The following is a 21,519-nucleotide window of genomic DNA, read 5'->3' on the forward strand; positions in this document are numbered from 1 at the left end:
TGTCTAAACATTTTTAAAAGGGGACTTTGTGTTTTTTGACCACTAGATGTCGCTGCATGTAGTACCAAACTAGTGCCAAAAAGCACGAGGAAGAATGAATAATTCATAATCACAAGACAACATCTGGGCAAACCAAGTAGTGGTGGCCATGCTGGATGGGTGTAAATGGTAAATGGACTGCATTAATTGTATTAATATATACCACAGTATTGCCTTCCCTGGCAGAATGAGAGCCACGAAGGACGGAAAGGAGCACCCTAGCAGACAGCAATTAAATGAGTATTTAAGTTGAAACAAATACGAATAACCATGACAGAAGAATATAACCTTGACACTTTACGATTTATTGCTGTGCCAACGGGCAAGGTTCTAAGCCGATTTGGAATTGTATTGTATCCGTTTTGATAAAGACAGAAGACAGCGTGTCACAGACCAGAACGGACACAGGACTCAATTGCATGCGTATCTCAGATTTTATTGAAAGAAAGTGAGAGTAAGTTGCTTGATTGCTTGATCCGAGGACTGGCGAAGAGCGGGATCGAGCAAGGCGGGGGTGACACTTCCGTGTCGGAAGCAGGCAGGCAGAAATGGCACGTCGTTTGACCAGGGCTGGAGATCATAGGCGATGTCGAGTTCGTAATAGTGATCGTAGCCAGGCGGCAGCCAAAACAGGCGTAGTCAGGTTCAGAAACGGGTCGAAAAACGTGAATCAGGCAGGAAACAGGTTTTAACAGGGACGGAGTCGGACGGGAACGCTCACTGAGTGAAACACAACAGCTCGCAACGATCTGACGAAGTTTGAACTGAAGTCGGGGCTTATGAAGCGTGTGGCCACCAATCAGCTTGTCCGGGCTGTTGGCGCCAATCAAGCTGCCACAGGTATTCCAAATAGGGCAGTCATGACACAGCGACGTTTATCTGTAATCAAACGAAGTGACGGGCCTAGGCAATACACTTGCCAACCTCAGGTAAGGATTTGCAGCGAATATTATTCCTAAGGTACTATTGATGTATTTACAAGAAATGTTATGTTAAGTAGCTACGGTTCATGTCAAAGACACTCAAAGTAATAAGTAATCATTTTGATGTATACTGTTTACCATGCCGTCCGTCATGGTGTTGTCACGTGGTTAGGTCACATGTGTGCAAAGGGTCAATACAGGTATAGCGCTTTACCAGACACTGAGGAAATGGTAAATGATAAATGGTCTGCATTTATAGTGCTGTTAGAGTCACTGAAGACCTCCCAAAGCGCCTTACAATGTGCTTCACAGTTACCCACTCACACACACTCACACACCGATAGCGGCAACAGCAACCTGCTTAACGAAGGCATTAGGGGTTCAGTGTCGCCTAAAGTTGTGACGCTTCATAAGCTACAGAAAGAGTGTCTCTTTAAACTTCATACTAGCAACATCCCCATCCATTCTGAATAATGCTCCATTGCGGTTTCAGTTTAATGTAGTATGGAATTATAATGCAAAAGGACATGAAAACACAGAAAAAGAAACAATTTTTGCAAAATATGTGCATAAATGGTCAAAGTAGAAGAGTCCTGACCGGTAAGACTATTGATGTCCCTCTTACCTTCAAAATGTTTACAACACACTTCACACTTTACCCATTCACACACACATTCACACACCTATAGCGGTGTCATGCATGCAAGGCACCTACCTGCATGTTGGGGGCATTGGGGACTCAGTAAAAGATAAATTGACCACATTGCTTCATTAATCATTTTCCTATCATCTGTGGTTACTGAGAGTTCAAGAGGAAATACACATTATTGATTTTGACTAATCATTTTGCTGTATTTTGGGGCTTTTTCATTCATTTTTATCTTGTTTTCAAGTTTTACAGTATTCTTTTTTTGTTTTTGTACAAAAAAAAAAAAAAAATACGTTCACACTGTTTCTAGAATGCACATGCTTCAGCTCCATCCTATGATACAGTGATCTCTCGTGGTGAATTATTACAATACTATTATTTTCTTTTAAGAGTATGCAAAGAAATAACATACCTTTTATGGTATAATAATAATAACCACCTAACAATCATTATGAGTTCGGCCAAACACTTTCTCTGAGCTGTCTATCTAGTTTAGAGTAAGTTCTAAATTGCTCATTACATATCTAACCAAGACACACAAAGTCAGCCTTTGGTTGGTTGGATACCTTAACCACTAGGGTCTTTCAAGAATAAAAATGATGAGAAAACAATAGTTTAACATCAGTGTTCATCAGCTGTTTCATCCATAAACATCACTTTCAGAGGTCTGCGATTCCTAGCACAAAAAAATCACATATTTAAAAAACAAAAATTTAGAAATCCAGGAAATTCCCAACATTTTCTGCCCTTTTTTCTTGTAATTATATATTTGATCTTACCCAATCCAGCTCATCCCATCTGACTGAAGTAACCAAATCATTGTCCTCAAGGTACTCTGATACGTCCTGCAAGAGAATACTTGGGTTGAATTTCAGCATGTGCTGGAGTAAGATTAGTGACATCTACATGTACACAGCTTTTTTGTTGGTTTCTAAAACAATAGCAAAATATGACAAACCAGCTCGTCCTCGTCTGCAGCAAATGTCTCCATCTTCTGGCTGACACTGAATGATACAAGAGACCCAAAAATTGAACTCGCAGATGACAGACTTGCTGTGTATTATTCTAGTTTACAATTTTGCGACTACAAGACTGAGCCCATCTACTACTTGCATTATTTTGGCCATACTTCCCATGTTGTTATTTTGGCACCCAAATATGAGTGTTTGTTTAGAGTAATCCAAACAATGGGTTAATTAGTCTAAACAACCCCAAACTAGCTCATTTTATTTGAAAGTACTTAATTGGGTCTTTGTATCAAATAAATGGGCATTGTTGTATAAAACAACCCAAAAAATTGGGTTATTTTATACAAAACTACCCCTTAAAATTGCCATTAACTGCAAAAATGAAGTAACTTTTAGGCCAGGGTTCTTTCATACAGGGCACTTATAAAAAAATATTTTTTGTAAAAATTACCTTCCTCCCCAGGAGGGCAAACAGGAGGATACAAATCAAAACACTTTAGTATGAATGTGTTCAGGTAATAGAAAAAAGTTGTTATTTTGTAAAGCTAAAAAAAATAATAACGCATGTTGTTATACATATCAACCCAAAAAATGTCAACCCAGAAAATTTGATCAAAGTTATCCAAGTAATGAATCGATCCATTTTTGACCCAAGTGGTTTGGAGTAAAGACTCCTTTCATACCTGAAAAAAGTTATTTGTACACTGATTAAAAACTATTTCCTAAGTAGAAATTGTTTTGACGGATTAAGAACTCTGTCAATCAACTTGTTTTTATATGTGTGCAAAATGGAATTATGTTTTGCTTGGTGGAAAAAATAAGGACACTCACTTTGGCTCTGCTCTTCTCTTTTTTCTTCCTGAAAGAGGAGTTTACATCATGACATCACTGTAGATCGGTGTCATGATTACTGATGTGACTCACCTGTGCCCGCTCATTTAGCGCCAACCGTCGCGGTGTCTGATTGGCTCCTTGTCACTATTTGAACCCTGTCCTGTCAATCCCCTCTTGTCAGTCCGTCTACGAACCTCTGTGTATAGTAACCAAGCCTTTTTCGACCCTGACTCACTCCTGTCCCGTTTTTGTTCCCGTCTGTCTCCGGCTACGACCTGCTTTGAACCTGACCACGTCTGCTCTCCTGTCCCGGCTTCCGACCTCTTTTTGTCCTCGACTACGTCTATTCTCCCGTTCTGTCTTACGACTCGTTTTTGACCCCGACCACGCTTGCTCTCCCAGTCCCGGGTTCCGACCAATTTTTCCGTCCCTGACACCGCCATAGCTCACTACGGAAGATCCACTTCCGTGTTCGGATCACAGTCCGAATCAGAGAGCGACTTGTTTCCCGCGTCTAGCAAACACCGGATTGTGGGCGCAGCCCTTCCTCGTTCTTTCAATAAAACTTATGGTAAACGTCACACATTGGGTCCTGTTTCCGTTCTGGTCCTGACAATCTGGACTCGTTAACAGTTTTGAAGTTGCAAGCTAGTTTTCTTAACTACTGATTAGAACAAAAGGGTGTGCGTTTTTTAAATAACAATTGTTATCATTTTGTTGCTAATTTATTATTATGTTATAACGAGTTTTGAGGGCCACCAAAAGGTCACTGCAGTGTTGGGGACTTACTGAACAAGACTCCAAGGAAACAACAAGCAGAGACCAGGAGAATCAAGAAACTGAAGCATCCAAAGACGACAGCCACCACAGAATCAGGAAGACGAAGAAGAACTATAACGGCAAGAGAAAAGACTGGACATTAAGAGCATTCATTTCAAACCGAGCGAGAAGAGAACTGGAATGACTACCATTTTTATCGACATACAGCTTGTTGCTTTTGATTGCAGTAGTGTTTTCAAAAACATTTGACACTTCACAATGGTATGCCCCTGCACTGCTCGGTGCTACTGACAGCAGGAGGATGGACTGTTCTGGGTGTGAATTGACCACATAGTAAAAGCTCCCCTGACTCTTGAGAAGAGTTTTGTTGAGGAACCACTGGTACCGTGGATGTGATCCCTTTGCCGCTTTGCAGTACAACCTCAGACCAATTATAGCGTAGTTTTGTCCAATGTCATAGTCGTAGCGCATTGTCACTGGCCCACCAACGCTTACTTTCGACAAGAGACAAAAAAAGGCATTGAAGCGGTTGTGCATGAATGGCAACACCTCGGAAAAAATAACATACCAACTTGCAGAGGCAACCACGGACTGTACACAACCTCATCGCCATTGTCGGCTTGGCATTGAAACCATCCTAAGTGTCTGTCCAAAACCAACGGAACCTTAAAGTTTGTTTTTCTCTCTTCGGCGGTTATGTTGAAAACCAGTTCCGTTCGGTTGTATAGGGAAAAAGTGATGGGCAGTGATCCTTTGAATGACTGACAGGTGACAACAGCTAGGTAGTTGTTATGATTCTCCTTCAGGACGTTGAAGGAAATGTCTGGGTTAGAAACCGCATCTGAGGGAAGGAAAATGTTCATATATAATAATAATAATAATAATGCATTTTATTTAAAAGCGCCTTTCAGGCCACCCAAGGACACTGTACAGACAATGAAAAAATACAATTTAAAAAGTTGTAAGCGAAATAATAAATAAAAACAAGACATAAAATCATAAAAACATAGGAAATGGAGAAGCTATGTGTTGTAGGCAGTCCTGAAGACGGGACTTAAAAGTGGAGAGAGGTGTGCAGTTTTGGAGGTCCGGAGGTAGATTGTTCCAAAGCTTGTGAGCAGCGCAACTGAAGGCTCTGGCTCCCATGGTGCTCAGGTGGGCAGGGGGCACTGACAGTCGGAGGGAGGACGAGGATCTGAGGGAGCGAGTGGGGACGTGCACCTGGAGAAGGTCGGACAGGTAAGGAGGAGCCAGGTTGTGAATGGCCCTATATGTATATAGGATCAGTTTGTAGCTGATGCGATGCTGAACAGGAAGCCAGTGTAGCTGTTGGAGAACGGGGGTGATGTGCTGCTGGAAAGATGTTTTTGTGATGATGCGAGCAGAGGTGTTTTGAACCAGCTAAATTTTATGGATGGTCTTTTGAGGAAGGCCGAAGAGGAGAGCATTGCAGTAGTCAAGGCGGGATGTGACAAGACTGTGGACGAGAATAGCAGTGGTGCGGGGGGTGAGGGAAGGGCGGAGTCTGGTAATATTGCGGAGGTGGAAATAAGCAGTGCGGGTGATGGTGTTGATATGTGAGTGGAAGGTAAGCATGCTATCCAGGATGACACCCAGACTCTTGACCTGGGGGGAGGGGGACACTAAGGAGCTGTCGATGTTGAGAGAGAAATTGTTTACTTTGGATAAAGTGGATTTGGTGCCAAGAAGGAGGAATTCTGTTTTATTGGCATTTAATTTAAGAAAGTTTGTTGTGAACCATGTTTTGAGTTCGGAAAGGCAAGAGGTGAGGGAGGGAGGTGGGAGTAGGGAGTTTGGTTTGCAGGAGAGGTAGAGTTGGGTGTCATCAGCAAAGCAGTGAAAGTGGATATTAAATTTGCGGAGGATATGACCAAGAGGCAAGAGGTAGACGATGAAGAGAAGAGGACCTAAGAAAGATCCCTGGGGTACACCTGTGGTGACTAGGGAGGGCTTTGAGGTGAAGGATTTCAGCTGGACAAACTGAGTGCGGCCAGTGAGGTAGGAATGGAACCAACTGAGGGGAGTATGGGTGAGACCAATGGAGGAGAGTCTATTGAGGAGGATAGGGTGAGAGATTGTGTCAAAGGCGGCGCTCAAGTCTAGGAGGATGAGGATGGAGACTAGACCGGAGTCAGATGCTATGAGGAGATCATTTACAATACGGATTAGGGCAGTCTCTGTGCTGTGGCGGGGGCGGAAACCAGACTGAAAGGGCTCATAGAGAGAGTGGAGGGACAGGTGCGAGTGGAGTTGAGCAGCAACAGTTTTTTCAAGGATTTTCGAAATAAATGGAAGGTTGGAGATGGGGCGGAGGTTGTCAAAGTTGTTGGGGTCAGCACCATGTTTTTTCAGTGTAGGGATAACAGCAGCGGTTTTGAAAAGTTGATTGAAAACTTGCCAGCCATTGTGATACCTTTGACTGTGATTTCCACTTCTGAGCTATCAGATGTGAAGACCTTTGTTTTGTTGTAGTGGTTTGTAGCAACACACATGTATAAACCACTGCTTGCAGAGGTGGTTCTGAGGGTCACACCACAATCATATCTGAATCGGCTTCATTTTAGGTTTATCTCAGACAGCAATCTCAGTCATTTGGAGATTTCTTACCGGTAAACGGACAGCTGATCATTTGCGAGGTTGTTGAGTGGTGACGGTAAAACCTGCACACCGTTCACTAGCCATTTATAAGATACATGAGTTCCAGTTTTAATAGTGCATCTCAGGTCCAGTGTCCTCCCCTCAAAAAACTCATCTGGACCTGATTCAATGAAGACTTCTGCACCTGTGACAGGCTCTGGAGGACAGATTTGGTGAAAGATTAAACATGGCGTTCATACAAACTATGGTTTGCTCTACAGTTGGTTAACCAGATGAGAACTCTTGATTCCGCCCATATATCTTTCAGGTAAACACGGAGGTACTGAGGCATGCTTTAATATATTCTCATTTTGATTGGGGTGGTTGGGGTGTTTTAAAAAATATATATATTAGTGGGGATTTTACTGTCTTGTTGTATGCTAAAAGTTTTCAAGCACCACTTCGAGTGGCAATTTTTTGCCTGAAAAGGGCTTTACAAATACATTTGATTTGATTTTTTTTGAAGGTGGTTTACGACTGCCAAACACGCGTATAGCACATTTTTCTTTTAACCCAAAAGGAACTCAAGTTTAGGTGCGTGCTACACATGAAGTTTTAAGCTAGTATACTGTGCAATATAACCGCATTTGTGTAATGATTGTTTAGTTGTAAAATATTGCTGACCACAATTGCAAGACATTGGATGCAAAGAGAATCAAACCCGCATCGTGACAGGGAGAGTGCCCAGTCCTATGGACTATGGATCACCAGCGATATATATGGCATACAAAAAGGCATAATATTATATCTCATTATCAGACTTTTTTACTCACGGTACCAGAGATGAATGTTAGAGAAAAGAGAAAACAAAAAGTGGTCCTGAAAGATACAAATAAACGCAAAAAAAACGCAGCGAGGGAAACAACTCTTTGGTGTATTTGATGATGAATCGGACTTTGAAGGACATTAAATAAATGCATTGTGAATTTTTGTTGATATTGTGTTCATAGTTTATGTTGTCAAATATTGCACATATTCAACAATGTTTGTCACTTACAAATCTTTGAAGGAATGTGAACAAAAGTTTATATCGATTTTGAATCCAATCCGGGTGAGTGTTACACACGGGTGTGCATTATACCCAAAAAAATATAGTAAGTGATTATTTTGAAGTCAAGTTCTTCAAATAAGCTTTACTTGATAATTGATAGTTCTACCACTACTGTATACCGTCCCCATGAATGAGAAAAAAACAGTAGAGGTTCCCCACAGTTGTACACACAAAACTTTTACCCAGTCGTTTTCAGGGGGCGCAAGTTTGAGCATAACGTTGTGCTAGAATTCTCACGACAGGTGATTTTAGCAAAACACAACGTCAACAGTGTTTTTAGTGAAGAATTGGCATTTTAAAATTGTGTGAAGCTCCATAAAGAGGTCTCCTTCAAAACATATTTTAACAGAGAATAAAGCTTAAGTATTTGATGTCAATTCTGTTCAAACATGAAATAGATTGGAACAAATTTCCTCGCTCACAGTTACACAGCAGAATTATCTGTTAAACATTGATTTTCGTGCAAATTTAACATGTCTTCATTGATTAGCAGTTTTTTACATTTAAGCAAAAAAAAAAATCGTATTAATGGTCTGACAGCTAAATTGAAATTGAAAGTCGTAAACTATCAATCATGACACGGATCAAAGTGCAATGTAATTTTGCAATACACACTCCGACAAGCCACTGAACTAAAACAAGCATAACCAAACTAAGACTAAAGCCAAAGGAGGGGATCAACTATGTTTCAAACTTTTATTAATGGCGGAAACACTCACCAATGACCTTGAGGGGGTGTGGATAGCTGACAGAGGACTCCACCTCAGAATTATTCTCCGCTCTGGCCCTGCACACCAAGTTGCCCTCGTGATAAGGTTTGATTACAAGGGGGAAGGATCCAACCGAGGAACTGTGGAATCCTAACAAATTCTTCTTGCTTTTTTCACTGGCGAAACCCATTGGAAGGGTTTAAATGTAGGTTTGTGAACAAAAAAGCTAACGTTGACGGTAACTCACTTGTACAATTCCATTTTAATCGTTTCATTGTTTGGATAGCTCCAAAGAAGACATTCAAAATTGACAATGTCACCAACCATAGCCAATGAAGGACCAGACAACTCTGGACGTCGTAGTATCACCCCTGGGATGGGAAACTCTTTATTATGATACATTTTTAAGTTGATCAAATACAACCAGGTTTTTCACCATAGATTGACTTACTCCCTCCCTTTTCACTGTAGCACAACCCTAAAATTGACAAAAGCGGTTAATAAATAAACAAATAAATACACTAAACGTAGTATTGTTTCTTCTACTTACCTAGAAGTATGGCCACAAGAATGTGTGGAAACCTTCTTGCCATTTATATTCAGAAGTTAAAAAAAAACGTTTTTATAAGTCAGTTCTTAGCAAGAGTTTGGGGAGTTTTTGGAGCACATGCATGCAGACACACAATTTGAAAGGTGCACATTACTGATAACGGTAAAACTCCCACCCATAGCCCGCCTTTCTGCCACATTACAATATTAACCAATCATCTCATACTTTTCAACTCTAATATTAGTAAAAAGAACATTTTTTTCATCTACAATTTATTTGTCAGTATTTACCATCGTTACAGTAAAGACATTTGCTCTTTTACTTTTCACTGTAACTGCAAAGAATAATTAGCATTATACACACAAACGTTTCAACAAAACACTTCAATTACAATCACATCAGAAAAATTTAAAGGAAAAAGTTCAAATTTTGCTTGAAGAGTCTGATGAATCGTGCACTCTCATACCGGAACCTCCATAATCTACACAAACAAAAAGCAGTCAATAAATGTTATCAACGCTTTTATTAAAGGATGTTCAAGACCACTTTTTTCCAGCCCAATACTGATACTCATCTGTAGTCATTAATATGATACAAATTTGAAATTCAATTTACTCTATAAAGAAAATGGGAGGTGTTTTGTTAATAACTACTTTTTAAAGGGACAATGTGTAGTCAAGTCAAGTCAAGTCATTTTTATTTGTATAGCCCTTAATCACAAATAGTCTCAAAGGGCTTCACAAGTTATTACATATAAGAAGTTTAGGTTATTCGTATGCTATAGAGTAGAAGTGAGTTTTAAGCTTAGATTTAAACATTTCCACTGAGGTTGCAGATCGGATCTCAGGGGGAAGAGCATTCCACAACACCGGTGCCCGGATGGAGAACGCTCTCGAACCAGCGGAACACTTCTTGGCTCTTGGGATCACCAGGAGACCGGCGCTCTCGGAACGAAGGCTTCGGGCCGGGACATAGGGGGAGATCAGATCTGAAAGATATGAGGGGGAAAGTCCATGTATGATTTTGTATAGTAATAGGAGAACCTTAAAATCGCATCTTAGGCTAACAGGGAGCCAATGCAGGTTAGCCAAAATTGGGGTGATGTGATTGTACTTTTTTGTCCTTGTTAAAAGCCTTGCTGCGGCATTTTGTACCAGCTGAAGACTCTTGAGTCTGGTCATCGGAAGACCGGAAAGTAGTGCATTACAGTAATCGAGACGGGAGGTAACAAACGCGTCAATTATGATTTCCGCATCCGACTGAGAAAGTATAGGACGAATTTTAGCAATGTTACGGAAATGGAAGAAAGTGGTTCTAGTCATTTTCTTCACATGTGTTTGAAAGGACAGATCGGGGTCGAAAATGACACCTAAATTTTTAAGTGAGTCGCTCTGTGTGATGTGGCAATTGTCTATGTTCACATTGGTTTTAGAGAATAAGTCACGGGACTTAGATGGACCAATAACTAACATTTCAGTCTTTTCAGAGTTAAGACGCAGGAAATTGAGTGACATCCACTCTTTTATCTCAGTGAGGCAGGCCTCCAAATTTCCACAGTTTAGTGTGGCAGATTCCTCCATCGGGAGATAGAGTTGAGTGTCATCTGCGTAGCAATGGAAACTGATATTATACTTGCGAATAATATCACCTAGTGGAAGCATATAAATGCTGAAGAGATGGGGGCCAAGCACTGAACCCTGCGGAACACCGCAAGTAACACTAAATGGCTCAGATGTCAATCCGCCATATTTAACGCAGTGTGTCCTATCTGAGAGGTAGGATCTGAACCATAAGAGGACGTTTCCTGAGAGACCAATCCATATTTCCAACCGTTCTAGCAAGATATTATGGTCCACTGTGTCAAATGCAGCACTAAGGTCCAGCAGCAGCAAAAGTGATAATGCGCCAGAGTCCATTGCCCGTAGGAGATCATTGGTTACCTTAATCAGAGCTGTCTCAGTAGAGTGGTTAGCCCTGAATCCTGATTGCATTGATTCAAAAAGATTGTTCTCGGACATTCAGCTGCTGTGCCACTACTTTTTCGAGTATTTTAGAAGGAAACGGTAGGTTTGACACAGGTCTATAATTACATAAGTTTTCTGGATCAAGGTTGGGTCGTTTCAGTGTGGGTTTAATGACGGCGGACTTAAAAGCCGCTGGAACTACACCTGAGTAGAGTGATATGTTCAAAATATTTAGAACTGAAGGTGCAAGAACGCCAAAGAGACCTTTAATAAGTGAACCTGGAAGCGGGTCGAACTGGCAAGTTGTCGGTTTGGCCGTATTCACCATCTGTTTAAGATTATCGAGTGACAGTTCACTAAAACGGGACAAAATCCCTGGACAGCCACCATGTCGTGCATCTATAGATTTGAGTGCTTTAGTATGTGTTGAATTAATACTGTCTTTAGCGATTTCTTCCTGTATGCTTTGGATCTTCTTAGTAAAGAAGACCATTATGTCGTGGGCAGAATGAGTGGAGCTATCTGGGATAGTCTATTGCCTTGTAAGCGATGCTACAGTGTCGAAAAGGACCTTGGGATTGTTCTTTTGTGACGCAATCACCTTCGAAAGGTAGGCTGATTTTGCAGAGGCCAGGGCCGCTTTATACTTCAACAAACTATCACACCAGATTTGATGGAAAACTTCAAGCTTGGCCATTTTCTTTCAGATTTCCTGCATTCTCATTTAAGGGATTTAGTTTCATCATTAAACCAAGGTGTGCGTCTTTTAGGTCGTGATTTAAGCCGGATGGGCGCTACTGAATCCAGGGCACTAGCCAGGGTAGCATTGAATTCATTTAGGAGTGGTTCGATAGAGCCTATGTAGGAAGGAAAGGACGCAACTGCTCCTGGAAGAATATCGGAGAGCTCAGAAACTGTGCCCGTGCTTATATTGCGTCCAGTGAATCCTTCAGTTTTTTTGGTACTACATTTAGCTAGCACCTCAAATGTAACTAAATAAGGATCCGAGATAACTGTAGTACACGATAGCACCGCCATGTTTGAGGTTGAAACTCCTCGAGTCAGAACCAAGTCGAGCGTGTTTCCATCTTTATGGGTTGGCAAATCAAGCAGTTGATTAAAACCAAATGCATCAATTATAGACTGAAACGCAACAGTGAGTGAACTGAGTGGGGAGTTCATATGAATGTTAAAGTCCCCCATAATAATAATTTTGTCTGCATAGGTTACTAGTTCTGACAAAAGTTCAGCAAATTCGTCTAAGAAAGTTGTGTATGGTCCTGGTGCGCGATAGATAGTTATCACATAAATTGACAATGGAGAGGACCTCATAACAAGAACCTCGAACGACTTGTGATTATTAGAGATACGAGGAGTAAATTTGAGCGTTTTTTCAGAAATGAGCGCGACACCGCATTTGAGCTCTAGATGTTTTTGTATAGTGTAGTGCAGGGGTCAGGAACCTATGGCTCGTGAGCCACATATGGCTCTTTTCATGAATACATATGGCCCAGAGATCAAATATGACTACAGTACATTATTGCATAATTCCCTGTGGCATTTTAGTGACTATTAGTTACGGCCTAATTTTAGTACATGCGAGGCTGAAGCTACACCAAATTCATGATAGGTGGACTTGCTCTCTCATTTTAATTTTCCCCTATGTTCGGGTCTGGAGTTTTCGCTCTGAAAATGCTGGTCTACTGGTGATCCCAAGAGCCGAGAGGAGAAACGCAGGTTCGAGAGCGTTCTCCACTCGGGCCCTGGAATGCTCACCTCTTGAGATTCGATCTGCAACCTCAGTGGAAATGTTTAAAATCTAGGCTTAAAACACACTTCTATTCTATAGCTTATGAACGATCTATATTTCATGTTGACAATATCTGTGTATTGTTTGTTACTGCAACATCAATTGCAACCTGGTCATCCTGGAAGGGGGATTATCTCATGTGCGGTCCCCTCTCAAGGTTTCCTTATTTTCCTCATTTTCCTCAGGTTTTTTTGAGTTTTTCCTTGGCCTCATGTAGGTTTTAGATCAGGGATGGTGTAATAATAGTCTGTAGTTTGCAATAATCTGTAGTCTGTGCAGCCCTTTGAGACTCCTTGTGATTAAGGGCTATACAAATGAACGTGGATTAATTTGATTAAATTCCAGTGTATATGTAGATCACATTTTGCACAACAGTTTACAGTCAGGGTGTCACACTAATATACCCTATTTTGGCAGACGGCCGCTAAGAAATCCTTTAAATGGAAGCTTATTAAACAACTTATGTTCACTGTTGCGCTACTTTATGATGAAAACCCTCTCATCAGATTGTAAATACCGCGAAAGGCCAGCAAACCACTCAGAACAATTTGATTGGGTGAGCGGTTTGTGTTAGGGTGAGCAGATTTCTGCACACATGGCATGGCATTCCCTTCTTTATCTTACTTAGTGCAGTCTGTGCCAAAGTTAAATACAATGATATCCTTATCATTTGCAGTATTTTGTGACCTTTTTTTACAAAATAATTTTGCTTGTACATAGTTTTTAAACTATTACTTTGGACAAAAATGACTGTCAAAATGAGCCTCAATACTCCTAAGTAACTGCATAAAGGAGACACATTTTTAGTGGTACAGTATGTGTACTGGTATATTGATATGGGACACAGGCTCTGGCATTATTATTATTTCAGTGAGTTGATCAGCTTATTTGGCTCCCAAACAGCTCCTCAGATTTTTTTTGTGATATGTCATCAATAATAATAAACATTTTACACCAAATTATTCAATAATTAGTAGTTTCAAGAGCTGGGTAATAACAGAGTACATTTACTCCATTACATTTACTTGAGTAGGTTTTGGCAAATTTTGTACTTCTAGGAGTATTTTTAAATCCCTATACCTTTACTTTTCATTGAGTGAATTTGTGAAGCAAAACAGTACTTTTACTCCAAACACCAGCTACAATATCCAATGTCTCCTTTGTTCGAGTTCATGGGCTAGCTTGTTGTTCTCCTTGCAGAGCCTCTTAAGATAAGTATTGGGGCTTTAAATGTGCTGTTTGGTGCTACATGTGCTTAATTTATTTATTTGATTTACACTATTTGTATTTCTTTTTTTTAATGCAATTGAATTTACCTTGATCATTTAAATGTACTTTTAAATTAAATGTGTTTTTTGTTAATTGAATGGACTTTGATAATTTGATGATTTGATAGGTTTTTTAAAAAAAAATCAACAAATACGACATTGCCACAGTTACTCAGTACTTGAGTATTTTTTTCACCAAGTAATTTTTTTACTTTTACTCAAGTAAGTATTTGGAAGACTAATTTTACTTCTACTTGAGTCATATTATTCTGAAGTAACAGTACTTGAGTAAAATATTTGGTTTCTCTACCCACCTCTGAGTAGTTTCATATATTTTGCAGGAGATCCCAGCAAAACACATTAAATCCAACTTAAAATATTCACAGATCTTCAAGGTCTCTTCATTTTCCTCATGCAGAGGTTTTTGAGTTTTTCCTCATGCCCATGTAACTTTCAGATCTAGGTATGTTGTAATGTTGGTCTGTGCGGCCCTTTGAGACTTTTGTGATTAAGGGCTATACCGATAAAAGTGACTTGACTTGAATCTCGAAAAATATATATTTTTTAATTACCTGAGTGTTTATGCTGCAGTGTTTTGTGCTTGTATCAGCCTGTTTGATCTCCAAAGGGAAGATAGGTATAGACAAAGGCCGTACATCAGAAGTGGCACTGGAATGAAGAATTCTTACTTTTTGGGGGGAAGAACTTTGGTCATAAAAAGTAAGGAGCAAGGTATTCGCTTACTTTGAGGATGACCTTCGCTGAAGACCTGGGTAACATTGGCAGGATATTCCACATGAAATTCTGTATGGGGTTCCCCCTTTTACTTACAAAAACGTATGCAAAGAAACACTCACCTGATTTGCTGTCACTCATCATGAACACACAGTAGCTGCTGACAGTTAGAATCAGGAGGAGAAAGCAGCAGAATATTATGGCAACGATCTCTGTGGTCACTGGTAAAATGAAAAAAAGAATGTGTTATTGCATTTGTTTCAACTACTGTTAATGAATATTCAAATGAACAGTAAGAAGTTTTTACTTTGTGAAGTTTCAGGAAACGTTTTTTCTTGGGGTGTATTGTTAAGAATCCAGTCTGGAGTCAAAATGAAACTTGTATTCATGAAAGAGTTAACATTTCTTACATGAATGAAAATCTAACATACACAATTGCCTGGGTGGTATAAAGGGTATTTCTACTTGGGATTCGGTTTAAATATACCTTTAAATTTCATCCCCTTATCAGATATTTACACACCTCTGACCATTTAATTTGAAAATAGTCATTCCATGCATATTACTGCACAAGTAGCATTAATGATCCACTCTTATGCAGATGCTTGGTGAACAGTTGTACTGACCACTGATTATCGGTGATACACTAATACAGTTGTGTTTACATATCTTATTAAAATAAAGTCCCTCCAAAATAAAACAAATCTAATTTCTGTAACAGACTACAGTGGAACCTCGGTTTTCTAATGCCTCTCAGTTCGAACAAATCAGAGTTCGACCAAAAATTTGGAGAGATTCTTGCCTCGCAGTTCGGTCAAAAATTCGGAGTTCGAACGCCGGTAATGCCTGAGTGCGTACGCTAGGGTGCGATGCTGAGCGGCGTACGGGTGTACATCGTGTAGATCGCCCCCACCCCTCGTGACCAACTGTTATCACGTGCGCACTTGCCTCTTTTTGCTTTCGCTTTTAATATCGGTGAACCGAGTGTTTTAGCCCCTAACTATGCCTCCGAAGAAGGTCGGTGCAAGCAGGACAGGTGAAAAAGGAAAAGTTGTTCGTACAACTATTGCCTTTAAGAAAGACATAATAGCAAAATATGAAAGAGGTGTGCGAGTTTCCGATCTTGCTAGGGAATACAGCATGCGCCTTCTGCTGACCACCACAAAGGTAAGAAATCCTATTCCTAATTCTTTTCTTTATCTTTTTTTTTTTACACGTTCGTGTTAGCGTAATCTTTCGTACGGAAGATTATGATAACGCGAACGTACAATTAGCCTGGGTTAGCTTTATGATTCGAGGTAAACATTCAGGGTGTTAGAACTGAGCCCAAAATTCAGGGTGTTGGAACTGAGCCCCCTTTCCAATGAAGCGCTAGCATCTTGTGGTGCTAAATGACTTGTAAACGACCTGATTTTTTTATTTTTACATGTTCATGTTAGCGTAATCTTTCGTACGGAAGATTACGATAACGCGAACGTACGATTAGCCTGGGTTAGCTTCATGTTTACGTTAAACATTCATGGTAAACATTCAGGGTGTTGGAACAGATTAAAATGATTTACATTATTTTTAATGCGAAAAATGAATTCGGTGATTGAACAAATCGGTTCTCGAACAGGGTTCTGGAACGGATTATGGTCGAGAACCGAGGTTCCACTGTATAACCCAAATGGCAGTCAATTTTGACCCTGTTTTTTATTATCACGTTGCCTACACAGTTGCAAGAGGTTCTAAACAGAGCAGGTTCACTTAGAATTAATTCATTTTACCACCTCAGTACATGAACACATTGGTCTTGATTGTAATCAATGGAATATGTTCCACACTTTGGTGTACACCGCATTCTGATGTATTTGCTGTGAAGTAGCTGTGCCTATGAAGGGGTTCCTCAAATAGCTTGCTAGAAATTGTTCTTGTAAGAAAGTGTAACCTTTAAATGGTGGAAAATATTTATAGAAAGTGTTTTATATTGTTATAGTGTTCAAACAATAATAAAGAAATCACTGTACTAATAATAACTCGTAATACAAATGTTTGATCAGTCTGTAACACAGAATATAGATTGGTAATTTAATGTGGATGTGCACGCAAAAACTTTTTCTTCAGAAAAGTGTGCTAAACGTAGCATTGGGGTTATTGTTGTGATTTTGTAATATGAAATATGGATCTAAATCCCCCTTTCTTATCCGTATTAAAGGGAGTGACTTGGTGTTTCCTAAAATTAATTCACACTCACTCAAACCTTATAAAATAACTATTCACAGAATTACTTCAGACAACAGGCAAGGACTGATTGGCCGATATCTGAAAACTGGACAATTTTGATGTTATTTCCACTGGAAAGCAATTTGCATCTCCGCGATAAATGAAAACAAGTGGTCATTGCTTTTTAGCACGTTGATATTTTTCTCTGTTTTTGATATTAAACTCTGCTTAGAAGATTGCATAGAATGTCAGTTTGTGATTTCGACAATTTTTTTCTCACTGCTGTTTGTCATTTTGACTATTATAGACTGTTGACATGGTCATCATCATCGACCAATAATATTGCCGTTTTTTTAAATTTCCACGCACTTTATGACAGATCTGCTTTTTGTACCCTAGGAGATTTTTATAAAGATAATAGTCACAGAGGAGGGCTTCCAGAACAGATTTGGAATTTGGTATTGTGAGGGTTTTTTGTAAAGTCCTCTCCTTGCAAATTCAAAATTCACTGACGTCTCTGCTTATTTTGAATGTCTACCAAACTATTGTCAACAAGATTTAACAAAAACATATTTATCAGAATGCCTTTTTGAGATTAGGAGGGCTAAAATACAATACAATTGGTAGGAAATCCTAATTTGGCTTCACTTAAAAAAAACAGCCAAACATTGGATATCAAACTGTTGACTTCAACTTTTCACCTTTGGCTTGGATGAGTACAGCTTCACTCTCTAGCCAGGCACTGGAGTCATCATATCTGTCCCTGGCTTTGCATTGGTAATATCCCATTTCTCTCGAGTCCAGCTTGGCAAGAATAAGTGTTTGTTTCCAGTCTATCAGCGCATACTGCAGCCGGACCTGATCCAACTGAGAATTGGGATGTGTCTCAGAAGGAAGTGTGTCATTATTAAATAGCCAAGAGATTGAGGGAAAAGACCCTCGTCCTACTTGACATGTCAATCTGGCCGCAGTCAGTATGGAGTTCGAGCTGTACAGATACTCAACTTCAATGTTCACGTCACCTCCAACTGGAACTGGTCAAGCGGAGAAGAATGTTTGAATGGTCAATTTAAAACACATACAACATTAAGGGTAATCCTGCCACGCGAACAGCTTATTGCTTCATACCCACTTCCAGTGTCAAAGGCTCACTCATCAAGTCCTGCACCTCGTTTTTTACCCAGCAGCGAGCCACGCCCATATCCAGCCCTGGGACCACCAATACGATGAACCAGGCACTGACAGAGTCCAAAGCGATAAAAGAGGCCACCATCTTGTTGTCCACCAAAAGTGAGAAGTTGGCTGGAGGGGTTCCTCTGGATGACCAGCAGGTCACGTTACCAAGATAACTTTCCCCCTCTTTGAAGACGGAAAGAGAGATCTGCGGTTTTAGAAGATGAGCTAAAGTATAAATGAAAGGAGAAGAAACTGATGAGAGATGTTGGTTGGGTAACACATCTCAAATTCTTTGATTTCCAATTAAAAGTTTCTGGATCTTATTAGTAATTGTTGCATACTTAGGTAGCTAACTATTGGAATTTAAGTCTGAACTTTATTAACTAAAGTTACCTATATCAGTGGTTATCAGAGCTGTGGTCCTGGGAGCCCAGGGGCATATTCAAGACACTTGAGGGAGGGGTGGGTGAACCTTTTGAGTTGCGGGCCACATTTGGTTAAAGAATGTGGCCCCGCCAGGAGTATAAAAACCAATTGATTGATCGATGACTTCTTTGTATTTGCTGATACAGAGGCTGGAATACGTGGCAATACATCAGGAAAAACGAAGGGACAACAAGGGACAGGAGTGGCACCAAAACAACAACACATTTTTATTTGTTGTATTTTACTTACTGTTGTATATTGTGTATTGTGTTTATATTAATATTATGTATTATATTTTTACCATTTTTGTTTGGCGGGCTGGATTAATAAGCCTGTGGACTGCTGGCTGTTGTTTGCCCACCCCTGCGTTAACAGGTAATTTAGATTTTGGAATCTTAAAAATTATTATCCATGCAAAACCCTGGCACTTTATTTTCTGCAAAAAAAGTGATCATTTGCACATAATTTTGGGTGTAATTCTTTTCACTTTACTGTATCTTATATTTAACTATAAGCATTTCCTATTTACGAAAAAAAAAACCTTACCAATGAGCTAATTTATGAGTCAAGGTTTTGATTTCTTATTTTATTTTTTTTCCAATTTTCATTGTTGTTTAGAAAGACAAATAGTACTCAAAAGGAGCAGATATGATTTGATACAGCGCATACATGTTCTTGTGTTAAGTAGTGTTCAATTTAACAAGACAGAAATAAAAAAGTAAACGTCAATTTAAAAAAAGAAAAAGATAAAGACAACTACAAGAAAAATGATCTGCTAATGGGTTAAGATATTTTTATGGCTGTTTATTTCTCTCCTTTCAGCATATACAGTCAGAAATCGAATACAATATCAAAGGTTGAGAAACTAATCACGTATTATTTTCGTGAACCAGCCCAAATAAAAACAATGATAACATTAGCCTAAATTTAATGTATTATCACTAAACCACTAGGGATCTAGACAACGTAGGAAAAGGCAGAGTACGACTAATATTTATTTTATGCTCAGTTGGCTGAGCTGAGAGAATAGGGGGCAAATATTTTTGCCTACTATTCAGTTTATTTGTTGTAAATATAATATAACATGTTGAAATGATTTGGTTCCACTTTTGATTGTGTCTCACATGAGGTTGATTCCTAGAAAATATTTTCAGCTTTTTTTGCTTTGTTTAAAGCCTGAAATGTGTCCAAATGACAAAAGTTCCAAAGTACTTAACGACCCACAGCCTGGTGGTTGCCGACCACTGACCCATGCCACAGCATGCTATTGACACCAGTCACCTGACCTACATCTGGTCCTGACTGTAATTTATACCTTTAACTTCCACTTTGACCTCCAAGCTGCTGGAAACTCTTTGGACATCTCGTACTCTTGACCATGCCATGCATGAGTAGTACCCAGCATTTGCTGGAGTTACGCTCTCCATCACAAGCTTATTTCCAGTGACGAGTAATTTAGGAAAGGTAGCAGAGATAACTTGCTTCCTGTTGAAAAACCAACTGTAGGAAAGGTGGGAGCCCTTTGCAGCATTACAGCTCAAAACAATTCTGGAACCTTCATAGAGGACGGCGGGAAAGGGTTCAGAGTTCACTCTGGTGTTTGACGGCGGAGCTGCAAGTTAGGCGTCAGTGGTAGAAGATTGGTGTGGACATCGGTTGAAAGGAACATTTTTTATTTTTGGGTACTTACTAATGGCGCTCAGTCTGATGCTGTTGCTCCTTGTTGTGTTTTTTTCCGTCTTTGCCTGACAATGGTATGACCCTACCGATCTTGCCGTCACCTTTAGCAAGAATGACGCAGGATGCCCGTCTTGGAGATGTGTTTTTGCATCGACAAGGACACCGTCTTTCCTCAATTCATACATGACTGACGGAGATGAGTCCGGCATGATACATTGGAAAAGCACTTGTGTACCGATGTATGCCGTGTCGAAACCCTTCAGTACAGGAAGAGAAGCCATTGATCCACCTGAGGAAATCCATTAGAAGCACTTCAACTACTTTCACACATTAACCTCTTGTTTAATGCAGGGTATGCATACTGTATTGATAATCATTTTATTTCACAATACTCCCTTATCATTAAAAAATGAGCATTTGTTTTTTTTTATATTTCACGAGACCCTCGCTGTCATCTAATATGATTCTCAGGTCTCCATTCACGATTAATTATGACATCACATTAGAAAACAAAATGTATGTGTTATGAATTGTCAATTGCCCTCACCTGCGCTCACTCTTTCAGCCCCAGCTGCCACTCGTTCCGTAATTAGTAATCCTCTTATTTGAGCACCTCATCCTCGTTTACTCCTTGTCAGTCCGTCAGCGAACCTCTGCACACGCAAGGCAAGTATTTTTAACTCTTGCTCCCATTCTGTTCCCGACCTGTTCCTGCATCCTGCTCGTCTGTCCCTGGCTTCCCGATCGTCTCCGGTTACCTGACTTGTTCCGATCTCCGACCACGCTCCGTTCTCCCGTCCCGGCTACCCGACTTGTTTCGATATTCGACAACGCTCCGTCTCCCGTCCCAGCTACCTGACTTGCTTCCGATCTCCGACCATGCTCCGTTCTCCCCGCTGCCCGATTCGCTTCTGATTCCCAACCACACTTTGTTCGCGAAGGCTTCCTGCTCCTCCTGCCCAGCGAGCACCGGACCGCTGTTGTTTTTCCTCTCGGCCTGACTTCCCGATCCCTCAGTAAAGCATTGTGTGAAATGTTATGCATTTGGGTCCACTGCTAGTTCCAGTCGTGACATTATGACCTAATCTTGATC

The 21,519-nt window shown here is 40.2% G+C and overlaps 2 protein-coding genes across 7 annotated transcripts; both read right to left on the reverse strand.

The window, feature by feature from the left end:
* Positions 1-1,127: 1,127 nt before the first annotated feature.
* Positions 1,128-9,299, reverse strand: LOC148361700 (Fc receptor-like protein 5). 5 transcript variants are annotated; one of them, XM_088342451.1, is made up of 13 exons: positions 9,163-9,299; positions 9,064-9,090; positions 8,860-8,983; positions 8,622-8,788; positions 6,822-7,008; positions 6,628-6,734; positions 4,762-5,034; positions 4,382-4,687; positions 4,203-4,304; positions 3,411-3,438; positions 2,570-2,615; positions 2,391-2,456; positions 1,128-2,287 (listed from the first exon to the last, which is right to left on the reverse strand). In XM_088342451.1, exons 1-13 carry the CDS (start codon positions 9,203-9,205, stop codon positions 2,252-2,254), a joined length of 1,512 nt encoding a protein of 503 aa, XP_088198577.1. In that variant the 5' UTR covers positions 9,206-9,299; the 3' UTR covers positions 1,128-2,251. The 5 variants fall into 5 exon arrangements, 4 of the variants coding, with proteins under 4 accessions (XP_088198577.1, XP_088198578.1, XP_088198580.1 ...); XM_088342452.1 differs by lacking the exon at positions 3,411-3,438; XM_088342454.1 differs by lacking the exons at positions 2,570-2,615; positions 3,411-3,438.
* Positions 9,300-9,342: 43 nt separating this feature from the next.
* LOC148361701 (uncharacterized) lies at positions 9,343-20,315 on the reverse strand. 2 transcript variants are annotated; one of them, XM_088342456.1, is made up of 9 exons: positions 20,062-20,315; positions 18,273-18,545; positions 18,093-18,178; positions 17,846-18,011; positions 15,247-15,300; positions 15,062-15,160; positions 14,949-14,973; positions 14,777-14,873; positions 9,343-9,643 (listed from the first exon to the last, which is right to left on the reverse strand). In XM_088342456.1, exons 1-9 carry the CDS (start codon positions 20,171-20,173, stop codon positions 9,623-9,625), a joined length of 933 nt encoding a protein of 310 aa, XP_088198582.1. In that variant the 5' UTR covers positions 20,174-20,315; the 3' UTR covers positions 9,343-9,622. The 2 variants fall into 2 exon arrangements, with proteins under 2 accessions (XP_088198582.1, XP_088198581.1); XM_088342455.1 differs by having other exon boundaries at positions 17,846-18,178.
* Positions 20,316-21,519: the final 1,204 nt, after the last annotated feature.

The sequence above is a fragment of the Urocampus carinirostris genome, chromosome 8 (assembly GCF_059441175.1).
Source record: "Urocampus carinirostris isolate Australia breed hairy pipefish chromosome 8, RoL_Ucar_1.0, whole genome shotgun sequence".
NCBI lineage: Eukaryota > Metazoa > Chordata > Actinopteri > Syngnathiformes > Syngnathidae > Urocampus > Urocampus carinirostris.

Coding starts and splice junctions, on each gene's coding strand:
- LOC148361700 (XM_088342451.1), bottom strand. CDS start 9,205: ATGGCAAGAAGGTTTCCACACATTCTTGTGGCCATACTTCTAG. Junction 8,984..9,063: donor CTACAGTGAAAAGGGAGGGA/GTAAGTCAATCT, acceptor TTCCCATCCCAG/GGGTGATACTACGACGTCCA. Junction 3,439..4,202: donor TTTCCTTGGAGTCTTGTTCA/GTAAGTCCCCAA, acceptor CTCCTCTTTCAG/GAAGAAAAAAGAGAAGAGCA.
- LOC148361701 (XM_088342455.1), bottom strand. CDS start 20,173: ATGGAGAGCGTAACTCCAGCAAATGCTGGGTACTACTCATGCATGGCA. Junction 15,161..15,246: donor GTTTCCTGAAACTTCACAAA/GTAAAAACTTCT, acceptor TCATTTTACCAG/TGACCACAGAGATCGTTGCC. Junction 14,974..15,061: donor GATGAGTGACAGCAAATCAG/GTGAGTGTTTCT, acceptor AATGTTACCCAG/GTCTTCAGCGAAGGTCATCC.